At 32.3% G+C, this 12,482-nt stretch overlaps 1 protein-coding gene across 2 annotated transcripts in view; it reads left to right on the forward strand.

The window, feature by feature from the left end:
- Nucleotides 1-1,244: 1,244 nt before the first annotated feature.
- LOC116142235 (callose synthase 10) overlaps nucleotides 1,245-12,482 on the forward strand; it is a 39,500-nt gene continuing 28,262 nt past the window's right edge. The window contains exons 1-17 of one of the 2 annotated variants that reach the window (XM_031427671.1): nucleotides 1,245-1,803; nucleotides 2,858-2,955; nucleotides 3,103-3,266; nucleotides 3,712-3,823; nucleotides 4,482-4,592; nucleotides 4,883-5,008; nucleotides 5,759-5,848; nucleotides 6,632-6,729; nucleotides 6,809-6,926; nucleotides 7,249-7,377; nucleotides 8,353-8,429; nucleotides 8,511-8,589; nucleotides 11,106-11,198; nucleotides 11,304-11,406; nucleotides 11,529-11,652; nucleotides 11,757-11,943; nucleotides 12,044-12,096. In XM_031427671.1, coding sequence (XP_031283531.1) covers nucleotides 1,596-1,803; nucleotides 2,858-2,955; nucleotides 3,103-3,266; nucleotides 3,712-3,823; nucleotides 4,482-4,592; nucleotides 4,883-5,008; nucleotides 5,759-5,848; nucleotides 6,632-6,729; nucleotides 6,809-6,926; nucleotides 7,249-7,377; nucleotides 8,353-8,429; nucleotides 8,511-8,589; nucleotides 11,106-11,198; nucleotides 11,304-11,406; nucleotides 11,529-11,652; nucleotides 11,757-11,943; nucleotides 12,044-12,096 — 1,970 coding nt within the window. In that variant the 5' untranslated portion in view covers nucleotides 1,245-1,595. The remainder of the gene's footprint in view (nucleotides 1,804-2,857; nucleotides 2,956-3,102; nucleotides 3,267-3,711; nucleotides 3,824-4,481; nucleotides 4,593-4,882; nucleotides 5,009-5,758; nucleotides 5,849-6,631; nucleotides 6,730-6,808; nucleotides 6,927-7,248; nucleotides 7,378-8,352; nucleotides 8,430-8,510; nucleotides 8,590-11,105; nucleotides 11,199-11,303; nucleotides 11,407-11,528; nucleotides 11,653-11,756; nucleotides 11,944-12,043; nucleotides 12,097-12,482) is intronic. The other variant, XM_031427672.1, reaches the window with a different exon arrangement.

The following is a 12,482-nucleotide window of genomic DNA, read 5'->3' on the forward strand; positions in this document are numbered from 1 at the left end:
TAATAAATACTAGTCAAATGTGTCAAGATAGTACAATTTGATTAGTTTGTTAATCTAATGTGTTAGAAAAATTTTCTTCATTTGAAAATTGTAGAAAATTTTCCTAACCATTTGAGAAGTCATCAATAAAGTTCAAATTGCTATATACTCTAATTCAAATAATTTCATCTATCTTTAAATGAATTGTGATTGATAGTTATTAAATGTAATAATTATTTGGCATGTATGTATTGTTTTGCGTAAAACCACTGTGGTTCCTAAACTTTCTCACTCTTCTAAATGATTTATTCAAAAAACATTTTGAACCAATCATGAAATTTTTTATCTCAGAGATTATTTTATTGGAAAGTTACAACCATCGATGCTTTACAAAGAAGAGAAATCAATTTAGCTTTTGCTTGATTACTTAGTTATAGCCTGCCTTATGATATGTTTTCTCCTTTAGAAAACTAGAACCGTATAAAGTTTAAAGATTTTAAAGCCTCGTTCATTAAAAGTGTATTCTCATATAAATGTTGTATTAAAAAGAATTGACAATTCGTATTAGGCTACATTTTACCAAGTTATAAGGCATCTTCATAAAGCTTATGAAATCATTATTCTAGTTTGGCCTAGGGAGGAAGTCAGTCAACACAAATGGTCTTTCCAAAGATAAAATTGGTATTTTCCGTAATTCCTTTGGACATCAGGAGATCAAACTTCCTTTCATGTTATTGTTGATATTAAAATTGTTAAGATGTGGGAACGACATTACAAACTAAAGATTTATCTATATTTTAGTCAGATTTAAGTATATATATATATATATTCTAAGATAAAGAAATTACCATAAAATTAAAACATCAGAGCTGAATGCCACCCAAAAGAGTTGATTTATGATGCACAAAGCGAGACTTTTAAATAGTTTAATTTTGTTGAAAGTGGCATCTTATCATGAAAAAGAAGATTGAATAATTCTTGATAAAGCTTTGGAAAAGTAAAAGTTGTTGAGTCAATTTAATTTAACCCATGTAAAGCTGCCATGTGTTTTTTTTTTTTAAATATTCTATAGATTTTAAATAACAATTTGAACCATATTCAACAGGGCAAGGCCACTTGTTCAATACACATGCACACTCTCAGGAATATACATGTTCATACAGCACATAATTAATAATTTTACACCTATTTTAAATATAAACAAATATTGTTGGATAAATATTCAAAACTATATTCAGCTCCATATTCTTAGGGTGTAAGTAATTTAATTTAAACGTTACGCGCATATTCTTAATTTTACGCGTATCAAAAGCCAAAAATTTCTTGTCACTAGATTCTCTCTGGAGGTTCTCAAAATAATCAATCAAACGTAGAGGACAAATCCGTTATTTCACATATGCCTCCATCCCACTTTACTTTTCCGGCGTTTCTTCTTTCTGTTTTATTTTGTATCAACCTTTAAACCTCATTTCGAAACTCCTTCCCCCCTTCGTTTTCCGGATTCAAGATTTAAAGGATTTTTTTTTTTTTCTTTCAAATCGTCGTCGATCTCACTCCGCGACGACTGACTGAGGGTCTTTTTTTAACATAACTAGGGTTTAAAACCCTCAGATTCGATGGCTAGGGTTCGCATGAATTGGGAGAGACTGGTGCGAGCCACCTTGAGCAGAGAGCAGCTGAGAAATGCTGGTCAAGGACCTGAGCGAATTGGAAGTGGCATCGCTGGTGCGGTCCCGGCATCCCTTGGTCGCTCCTCCAACATCGACGCAATTCTACAGGCCGCAGACGAGATTCAAGATGAGGACCCAAACGTTGCCAGAATATGTACGTATTTTTAGGTTTAGGGTTTTTATTTCCAAGTGTTAATATAATTAGGGTGTTTTGTGAAATTTGTTTTTGTTTGGGAGTATATGGTGAGTAGATTAGTTGATAGGTTACATGGATGGATTGGTGTCGTCATTGCCTTATGGAGCTGTTTTTAGCTAGTTGAGTTATGAAATATAGAGTTATGAGTATTTAAATTAGTATTTAGGTGATGAAAATTCCATAATGACTCGGTATTTTGCGACAAAGTTAGGTCAGTGATGCTCTTGGATTGATGTTGACTGAATTTAAGCTTATATCCTGTTATGCTTCATGTTTAAGAATGACTCGTCGGAGGTAGCAAGAAATAGTTTGAGATGCAATGTGCACTGTTGTGTCTACCTGGATCAGAATTGGATATTAATATAGGGGTATGAGTGTCAGACATAATTTAGGAGAAATGCTTGCCCTGGTTGGTGCAGGAGAAATGCTTGCCCAGGTTGCTGTAGGATTTAAGTCGGTTTAAATTCAATGTAGCTACCACTGGTTTTAATTAATGATGCATATGTCATTTGAATTTGATGATAGATTGAAAACAGTCTGCTTTATTCAAGCTGAATGTAGGTGTAGACATCTTAGTTCAATCTGTTAAAGTTTTTGTTGTATGTTATGTTGCTTGATATACGTATCCATGGACATGTCAATACGAGTATGTATTCATTCCTTGAACCTTCTAATTTGATTCATAATGAGTTTGCTTGCACCTGTAATCATAATGGATCTTGGATGTATTATTACATGATTATTTTTCTTCTAATCTTTTATTTTAATAAGTGAGAAAATGTTTGTGCAATAGAAAATAACTTGCTTAACTTGGAATAGCAGACCATACATCTAGTTCTATGAAATTTAATTCCAAACTCAGCATTTGAATCACTAAAATCAGCATGAAGCATATGAAAGATAGCTCTGAGCAGAGATTTCACACATTTCCTTTTTGGAGTTCACACTTGTTATACTTTTAGTCTTAAAATGTGATGACTTATATATACAAGTCCTTTTGTTGCAATCTTAGTGTGTGAACAGGCATATTCTATGGCTCAAAACTTGGACCCAAACAGTGATGGTAGAGGTGTTCTTCAGTTCAAGACTGGTTTGATGTCTATAATTCAGGTATTACATAATTTTTGCTGTATCATACTGATTGAAATAGAACTTTATGGTTTTGTCATTTTGAATCTTATCGTGTGCAGTATATATTTTGATGCATTGCTTTTTGAATACCAAGTTTGCTTATTAGGATTTGTCTGTTTGCTGTAGCAAAAACTTGCCAAAAAGGATCTCCATCAACTAGATCGTAGTCATGATACTGAACGGCTTTGGGAGTTTTATCAAAAATATAAGAGACGACATAGAGTGGATGATATCAGAAGCCAAGAACAAAATTTGCGGGAGTCTGGAATTTTTTCTACAAGCATGGGAGAGTATGGCCAACTTATGCTGCTATGTTAATTTCCTTTTGGTTTACTTTTTCATTCCTGCCAGGCCGTAGATTTGGCATCATTCAATCCTGTAACTAGGAGTGGGTTTCTCACTTTCCCTTTTTCAATGAAACTTGGTTATGCATTTTGAAACTAAGACCACAAGTACTTTTATTCGACATATGGTGTTTTTGAGGTCATCCTGTACTAGCATTAGGTGCTTGTATCTTGATTAAATATCGGTATATCTCAGAGCTCAAGCTATGTAAGCAAATGATAAACTCAACCAAACGGGAGGGTTTTGATTCATATCCTTGTATCAAAATAAATGTATAAGTATTTGGAATGTTTAGTTAGGACCCAATCTACATAAGCTGTTACTTTTGTGCCCTTCATTTTGGAATGATATACATCTATATATTCACCATAATGCGGTCTTTTCCTTCAGTGGAACAGAAATGAGAAAGGTGATTGCTACATTGAGGGCCTTGGTTGAAGTTTTGGAGGCTCTTAGCAAAGATGCAGATCCTTATGGGGTTGGAAGACAGATTATGGAGGAGGTACTTATCTGCTAACTATCCTGAATGTGACATTCTGTAATATCTGATATTGATGACTTAATTGTATCTAATAGATATTATTTGCATTTGTTATCACTGATCTCTAATATGTTTGTTCATAATTTGCTACGCTCATATCATTGTATGCCAAATTGATGCATTACTCTTTTGGTTTACATTCACTAAGTATCAACTGAACAGTGGCACAAATCTAGAATTTTTTCTTTAAAGAAAATTGTTACTGACTATTTTGGGCATTCTTTTCTTGTCTGCTGCCTATCTTGAATGAGTTGTTTGGGAATATATTATATCAACAACTTAATTGTATCTCGTAGATATTATTTGCGTTTGTTATTACTGATCTTTAATATTTTGTTTTCATAAGTTACTATGTTCAGATTATGGTATTCTAAATAGAATGCTTTGCTCTTTCAGTTTACATTCCTTTAATATCAGCTGAACTGTGGTTCAAATCACCTAGAATGTTTTTTTTTTTTTTAAAGAAAATTGTTACCAGCTATTTTGGGCATTCTTTTTTTAGTTTATAAGTATTTTTTTGTTTTACAATAAAACTAGATCTAAGAACTAAGAAAATATATGTTTTCTCATTATCAGTAAAGGTGTGGATTGCAATAATTTTTGTTCTTGTGTTCTTCAGTTACAAAGAATCAAAAAGGATGAGGCAACCTTGTCTGGGGAGCTCACACCCTACAATATTGTTCCTTTAGAAGCACCATCATTTACCAATGCTATTGGAATTTTCCCCGAGGTAAGTCCAGTTCAGGTTGAGAGTATTGCCTTCTCTTTGTCATCATGCTCTTTAGCAGTGCTGTTGCATAATTTAGCCAACTTTTACCTCTTCTTTGTTTAATAATTGATTACGTGAAAAGTTTCTAGTTAGATATTTATTGCTGCATTAACTACGATACCAATATGTTTTACTCCAAAAGCTGTATTAAGTATGATACCAGTATGTTTTACACTGAATTGCACAGCTTCTTCAGGTAGCATATTTAGAAAACTTTATGACTCAATCTTTAAGTTGGGATATATGTGCAGGTTAGGGGTGTAATATCTGCAATAAGATATACAGAACAGTTTCCTAGACTTCCTGCCAATCTGGAAATTTCTGGACAGCGGGATGCAGATATGTTTGATCTTCTGGAGTATGTGTTTGGTTTTCAGGTTTGACCTTCACTCTTGTTTCTCTTTTGTCAGTTATGTATATTTAACAGTGGGTAAAGATACACTTATCACAGAATTTAGTTCTTTTTCCTCTTCATATTGTAGTAAATTTAGTTTTTTGAAAAAATTAAACTCTTAGTTGTTATGTTATGGATACAATTAGCGTATGGAATATATAAGAAAGGTGGAGATTTGTCTGCGATTGATCTGTGTCCGAGCAAAACTTGTTTGGAGGGAAATATGTCCTTTAGTGTAATGCTCCTGTTAAACTAGAGTGATTACATTAATTACAGGTGCAATTATGAGGAGGGCTGAGGAAGATAGGTGTACATATTACTTCTTTATTTGCATCTTGATGCTAGAGATATTTAAATGTTGGCAGAGAGGAGGGAGGGGAAACAAAAGGAGTGGATGAGGAGTTTTACAAAATATGCAGTTTTAGCACCATAATTTTCAAAGACAATGAATGTTGTGACTATCTTCCTTGTGAAAGGAAATTCGGTTGATTATTGACCCAGTTTAGAGCCTCAATTATTGGTGACTTTTGGTGACTGACCATTGACCTTAGACCTCAGTAGTCTAGTGGTACTACTCCTGTGCCCACAGGGAATCGGTTTGTCTTTTCCAAAATCATACTTGAAAGTTGAAATGTGATATTGTTTGTCTGCTGCTAATGTAGTCTTAGGTACTTCTAATTTTTTCTTGCTGGAAAATTTCCTGGTTATTCACTTTGATTTTCTTCTTATGCAGAAAGACAACACAAGGAACCAGCGTGAGAATCTTGTTCTCTCAGTAGCAAATGCACAGGCTCGACTTGGCATACCTGTTGATCCCGAGCCGGTGAGTGTTTGGATTATCTAACTCCTTAATGGTTGTATTTGTTTATAGTTATTGGCTTTGTTGTACCCTTTATTTAGATTACATATATTCAGCTTTGTTATTATACTAAATCTGAATTAGTTTATAATTGTTGTTAAGTTACTTTTTAAACATTAATAAGGTTTTAAAAAATTGATCAATTTATGATTTTGTTTTTATTTATTTTAATTTTTGGTGTGAGTAGATCAATTTTTGTTCTGTACTTCTTATGGACCAAAGTTAGAACTTCTGATTGGCTATATAAGCTTCCACAAATGTTATAGAAATTCATATAGTAATCTGTGAATATAGTGCTTATATTATCTGTAAATGTTTGCTTGTCTTCACCAATGGGATTAAAGCTTGAACCTCGCTGATTTGGTTTAAAAGTTGTAAAAATACTATTTTTCTCTTACAGAAAGTTCTAGAAACTCTTATTAGTTCTCTTCTGAGTCAGGTATCTAAAAGCATTGATAGAAAGGGGTATTTCAGGATGAGGTTGAATGCATATATATCGTTTGTTTGCATGTGATCCATTGTAGTGGTTTTGCGTTATTTAGAATACCTGATTCATTACGCTCAGTTTTTGTGTGTTTGTTTTTAAATTCACTTCTTTTGGGTGGTGGGTGACTTCTGGTGTTTTGGTTGCATTTAGTTTCTAATTGTGCATAACAGGTGGGTTTCTTAAGGATGTAGAGTTGACAAACAATTCTATAAAAAAGTTACAGATAATCTCTTTTTTTCTTGTTTTTATGACATGTACAGAAAATTGATGAGAAAGCAATCAATGAAGTTTTCTTAAAGGTGCTAGATAACTATATCAAGTGGTGCAAATATTTACGGATACGCCTTGCATGGAACAGGTCACTTACAACGTGCCCTTATTGAAACACTTGTTTACCTTGTACACGAGCACTTGAAACTTACATATTTTTTCTACAGTATGCAAGCAATCAATAGGGACAGGAAGCTTTTTCTGGTCTCTTTGTACTTTCTTGTATGGGGAGAAGCTGCAAATGTCCGTTTTCTTCCTGAGTGTCTTTGCTACATATTTCACCATGTAAGCATCCAGCCATCATAAATGTTTAAATTTAGTTGGCAGTTGTATCTTTCTGCTTGCTGTGTTCAGACATGATATTTTATATTTTTAAGAGGCCATGCTTTCTAGACAACTGCCTCCCCACTGCTTAACAGCATTTAAAATATTCCTTTCTGCTGAATCTTGCATGTGGAGGCTGTATTGATAGTATGCCATGATCCAGTTCTTTGTTGGTGTTTCTGTTTTGTGTCAAGTACAAGCAACAATTTGCTATAAAATAGTTTATTATTTGATGTGTAGTTTTTAGTCATGGATAATAATGATATCAATTATGGTCTTGCAGATGGCAAAAGAGTTGGATGCTGTATTGGACCATGGAGAAGCTAATACTGCTCCCAGTTGTATGACCGAAAATGGTTCTGTGTCCTTCCTTGAGAAAATTATTTGTCCTATTTATGAGACAATGGCAGCGGTCAGTTTTCTTTCTTTCTTTTTGTTTTATAATTTTAAATCTCACTCTCATTCCTATGTCTGCAAATAATCAGAATTCATTTCTATGTTTGAACTGTTAAAGTAATTTCTGGATTAAAGATGTAATTTTCTTTTGATGCTTGCTTATCATCTGGGATGCCTGTTCATAACTGCTGATCTGGGGCTCATTAAGTGAATTCTGGTTTGGATATTTTTAGTTTATGTATTCCTGTTAAAACAATTAGATATCATACAATATTACTCTTGCAGATTGGTGATATTTTCTTTTTGACAATTAAATGGCTGGCTATTGATTATTAATTTCAGCTAATCTTAGAGATGGGGTTATGTTTCTATCTATCACCCCTTGCAAATAGGCCTCAATCTTGTAATGTGGTAGTATTTTGAACTTGTGAAATGGGGTTCAATTCATCTTGGACTTTTATTTCCTTTCCTATTTCCGACATGCCTAGCTACCTCTTTTAATTCAACCCTTGGATCTCCCAGAACCAAGTCCCTCTCTCTCTAATAAGTAATGAGGTTCTTCATGAGATTTAATATCTCAAGGCCTTGTTTAAATTAAAAAATAAAAAAAATCCTGTTATCACAAAGTATTTACCTAATATGTCAAATTTGTCTTTCCATTAAAATGGTCTTCGGTCCATTCTATGTAGCGTATTTATACCAGTCCTTATTGATAGCAACATGATCTTGATTGCCATCAAGTGATTGCTATCTTCATCTGCAATCCAGTGAAAATTATTATGTTGTTCTTCTGTATCTTTGATATAAGCATGCCCATTAACCAGAAATTATTTTAGGGAATTTACTTGTCTAAAACAATTGACATTATAGAACGTGTTAAATTCCTTACCTGTTTATGAAAGTCATACACTGTTTTTAATCAGTTCTATCTGATATTCGTTCTGATCTATTCTTGTTTTTGACTATGTATTGGTGTTGTGGATGCAAACAGGAAGCTGCTAGAAACAACAATGGAAAAGCATCACATTCTGCATGGCGGAATTATGATGACTTTAATGAATATTTTTGGTATGCTTCTTACAAAGTTTTATAATTTTCATGTTTAATGTATAGTCTTCAATATGGTTGTTTCATTTGCAATATATGTAGGTCACCTGCTTGCTTTGAACTGAGATGGCCCATGAGGACAGACTCGCCATTTCTGCTGAAGCCTAGAAAGGGGAAAAGGGTTAGTTTTTCTGATGACTTCTGGCAAAATATTAGCTTTCTCTTAAGTTATTTTTAATTTTTAAATATTATGCAAGACACATGGAATCTTCTCTCTCTCTCTCTCTCTTTTAATTTTAAAATGAGGATAGTATGATGTTTAACCTGGCTGTTACACGCTTGACTGGCCAAACATTTAAAAACTTGAATCTTGATTTTTGTGGACGGCAAACTTAGGTGGTTATGACTTCCTGTTTTCATAGAGTAGGCATTTTTGTTGTCCCCACCCCGCTCCCCCCCCCCCCCCCCCCCCCCCCCAAAAAAAAAAAAAAAGTTATCACACAGTAGTTTTTTTATTTTACCATGTTTAATTTATGTGGGTTTTTTTATGAGAGTTATATCTCTGTTTTTCATATATAAGTGGACTGTTGTTGATGCATATATGCCAGTGGAATCATAATTGGGTAGAGCTTGAATTGAAGTTTCATTTATGAGTTGGGTTAATGATTATTTTCTCTCCAAGGATACCTTAAAGAACAATATGTCAATATCACTCTTGTGGTACTCAGTATAATCATTCCTTCCTTGCCATTAGTGGTCATTCGTTAAATTTAATTAAGAAATAGCTTTTTCATCCTTTAGGTTTAACAGAAATACATTACGGCTCAATAGTTTATGAAAGTGACACTTTTATCCTTAAATTTAAAAATTAGTAGTCAAGTCAATTTGTGACATTATAATCTCTTATGAAAAGGGTTTATTTTATTAACACCCTTGTGAGATCGCTTAGTATTAAATTCACCCGCTTCGTTAAGAAAATATAAAAAACATCCTTGTTGTTAATGATATGTTAAGGTTCTATCCAATTTTAAATTCAGAAGTCTTTTTTACCCCTCCCATTGCTTACCTACTTAAAAACTATTTTTTTATTCCTCATTATTTTTTAAAAATCATTAAAATGCTAGAATAGTTTTCACATAATTTATTATTCATTTATAAATTTTATTTTAGTTATTTTGGAGGAAAACACTTATTACCAAAATACCGTTAACTTGATTTTGTCTTATTAATAATTATTTTAAGGTTGATTATAATTTTTCAGCCTATGTTTATCTCATAATATAAATGTCAAAACATTTGACTTCAAAAAATTTGTTTTAAATAAACGTTTGTCTTTACTCGTTTTATTAAATTTTTATCTTAACAAAATTCATTTTTTAATTGAATTTTTTTTTTTATTAAATGTTTGTCTAGATTTGTTATGTAAATGTGTAACCTTGACAAGTAAAATTGTAAGTTCAATGTTGATATTGTAGATTTGGATATTTGAGTGAAGGATTTAAGAAATTGGTTTAAGTTGGTAAGTGATGGGAAGAGGCAAAACAGACTTTGAAATTTAAAATTGCATGGAACCCTAATATATCACTAACAACTGGGGTGTTTTTAGTACTTCCTGAATAAAGGGGATGAGTTTAATATTAAGCGATCTCACAAGGGTGTAAATTGAATAAACCCCTTATGAAAATATGCACTACCCTTGTATTGTCTTGTTGCATTAAGTATAATAATTACTTGGATGTTTAAGTGGGGTAATTACTATTTTTCCCTTAATGGTTCCTTAAATAACAACTTTCCCTTGTGATGTTTAATATAACAACTTTCCCAATGCAGTTAGTGTCCATCAGTTGGTTCCATCCAGATTCACAGGATAATACCATTTTGCTTTTATTGTTTCTAAAAGCAATATTTTATCTAGTTTCACGAGATTTCTTTTCTTTCTCCGTGTAAGTTTTTCTTTAAATTTAAATTAATTTTTTAAATTTATTTATTAATTAAAAGAATATATATATATACAAGTTTTCTTTAAATTATAAAATATTTAATATAACAAGTGATATGAAAGAATAAAGCAATTATTTATTAATTAAGTTATTTTATTTTATAATATGTGAGTCCTGTAATTTTCTTTTAAAAAGAGTATTTTTCTTTTTCTTCAAAAAAAAGTTATTTTTTTTTATAAGTTTTATTTAAATTTAAATATCAAATAAAAACTAACAATTTTATCTTACTTTAAAAATAATTATTTATAATTACTTTTTGTTTTATTTTAAATATCAAATAAATTATTTTGCTTATTATAATGTGACAATATAAGCGTGTACAGTAATTTTGGAAGAGATTATGATTTCAATAAGCAGACTTGATGAACAGTTGTTAAATCTAGGATAAAAGTGTCGCTTTTAAAAACTATTGGGCTTAGATGTATTTACGTCAAATCTGAACGATGAAAAAGTTATTCCTCTGTCAAAGTTAACAGATGGACACTAATGGTGAGGGGGAAATTGTTATATTGAATATTTCATGGGGGAAATTGTTATTTAAGGAAGCCTCAGGAGGGAAATGGTCATTAACTCTTATGAGTTTCTAGTATTGATGTGAAGTGTTTTTTTTGGGTTAATTTTTTAAATTTTGGTTCAATCATTTATATGGAGACAGTTGTTTTTGACAATGTGTTTATCTTCTTATGGGCATTGGCAGACCGGGAAAAGTACTTTTGTTGAGCATCGCACATTTCTTCACTTGTATCGAAGTTTTCATCGTCTGTGGATCTTTCTGCTTCTGATGTTTCAGGTTAATTTTTGTCCTCCCACATATTACTGCTGTATTGTTTTGAGGTAACTTATTTACTTTATACGGAATGTGTCTTCCACTTTGCGTTTTTGGTTTGGCCTACAGGCTTTGTCAATAATAGCCTTCAAAGATGGGCATATCAATTTAGATACCTTTAAGACTGTACTTAGCATTGGACCAACATTTACCATCATGAACTTCATAGAGAGTAAGTTTTCTATTTCTTGAGGATAGCTTTTTAGTTATTACTTTAGCATAAAATTGCAGAGCTTAGTTTTGATTATATTTTCATTGTCCACTCAATAATGTAATAATTTTCCCCTTATGTAGGTTGTCTAGATGTGTTGCTTATGTTTGGGGCTTACACCACGGCAAGAGGCATGGCTATCTCAAGGGTAGTCATTAGGTTCTTCTGGTGTGGCTTGGCTGCTGCGTTCATAACTTATGTTTACTTGTGAGTCTTATTGTGTTTTCCTATATCTTGTATTTGTTTTTTAACTCTATCTATGTCTTTACATTCAAATTACATATGTTTATGAATTTCACAAAATATTGCAGGAAGGTTCTGGAGGAACAAAACCAGCGGAACTCAAATTCGTATTATTTTCGAATATATGTACTTGTATTGGGTGTTTATGCTGCCGTGCGTGTGGTCTTTGCATTGTTGCTTAAATGTCCAGCTTGTCACACACTGTCTGCAATGTCTGATCAATCGTTTTTTCAATTTTTCAAGTGGATTTATCAGGTATTGTTTTGTTTAATTTTTCTTAAAAATAAATATTGGTCGAATAATTTGTAGATGGTGATAAACAATTCATTTTTTCAATATATCTTGCATATTTCAGGAGCGATACTATGTTGGTAGAGGTCTTTATGAGAGGATTAGTGACTACTGCAGGTTTGTTATATTGTGGAATTAAAAAAAAAAAAAAATAATAATAAAAGAACTTTTTTTGTATGTTAGTTTGTGATCGTAAAGTGTTCTTAACCATTGTTACTAGTGTGCCTTATCTGTGGATGTGGTTAGAGATGCAAGTGTTTTGTATGTTTTCTCTGCATTGTCTGCAGCTAGAGAATTTCATGGCTGCATCTCAGAATAACTTGTGACGTGTTGTTTTGGGTCTTCATATATATGAATTATTTGTTCACGATTATCCATATTAGTGTTTATTTTGATGAAAATAGTATGTGCTTGGAGACATACGATTGGTTGCCAGTGGTTTTGTTTTTAATCGGAAATAGTAGAATTTTATTTAACAAATTGAGGTGTACAAAAAGTGCATT

This window comes from Pistacia vera, unplaced genomic scaffold (genome assembly GCF_008641045.1).
Source record: "Pistacia vera cultivar Batoury unplaced genomic scaffold, PisVer_v2 Contig406, whole genome shotgun sequence".
NCBI classification, from domain to species: Eukaryota; Viridiplantae; Streptophyta; class Magnoliopsida; order Sapindales; family Anacardiaceae; genus Pistacia; species Pistacia vera.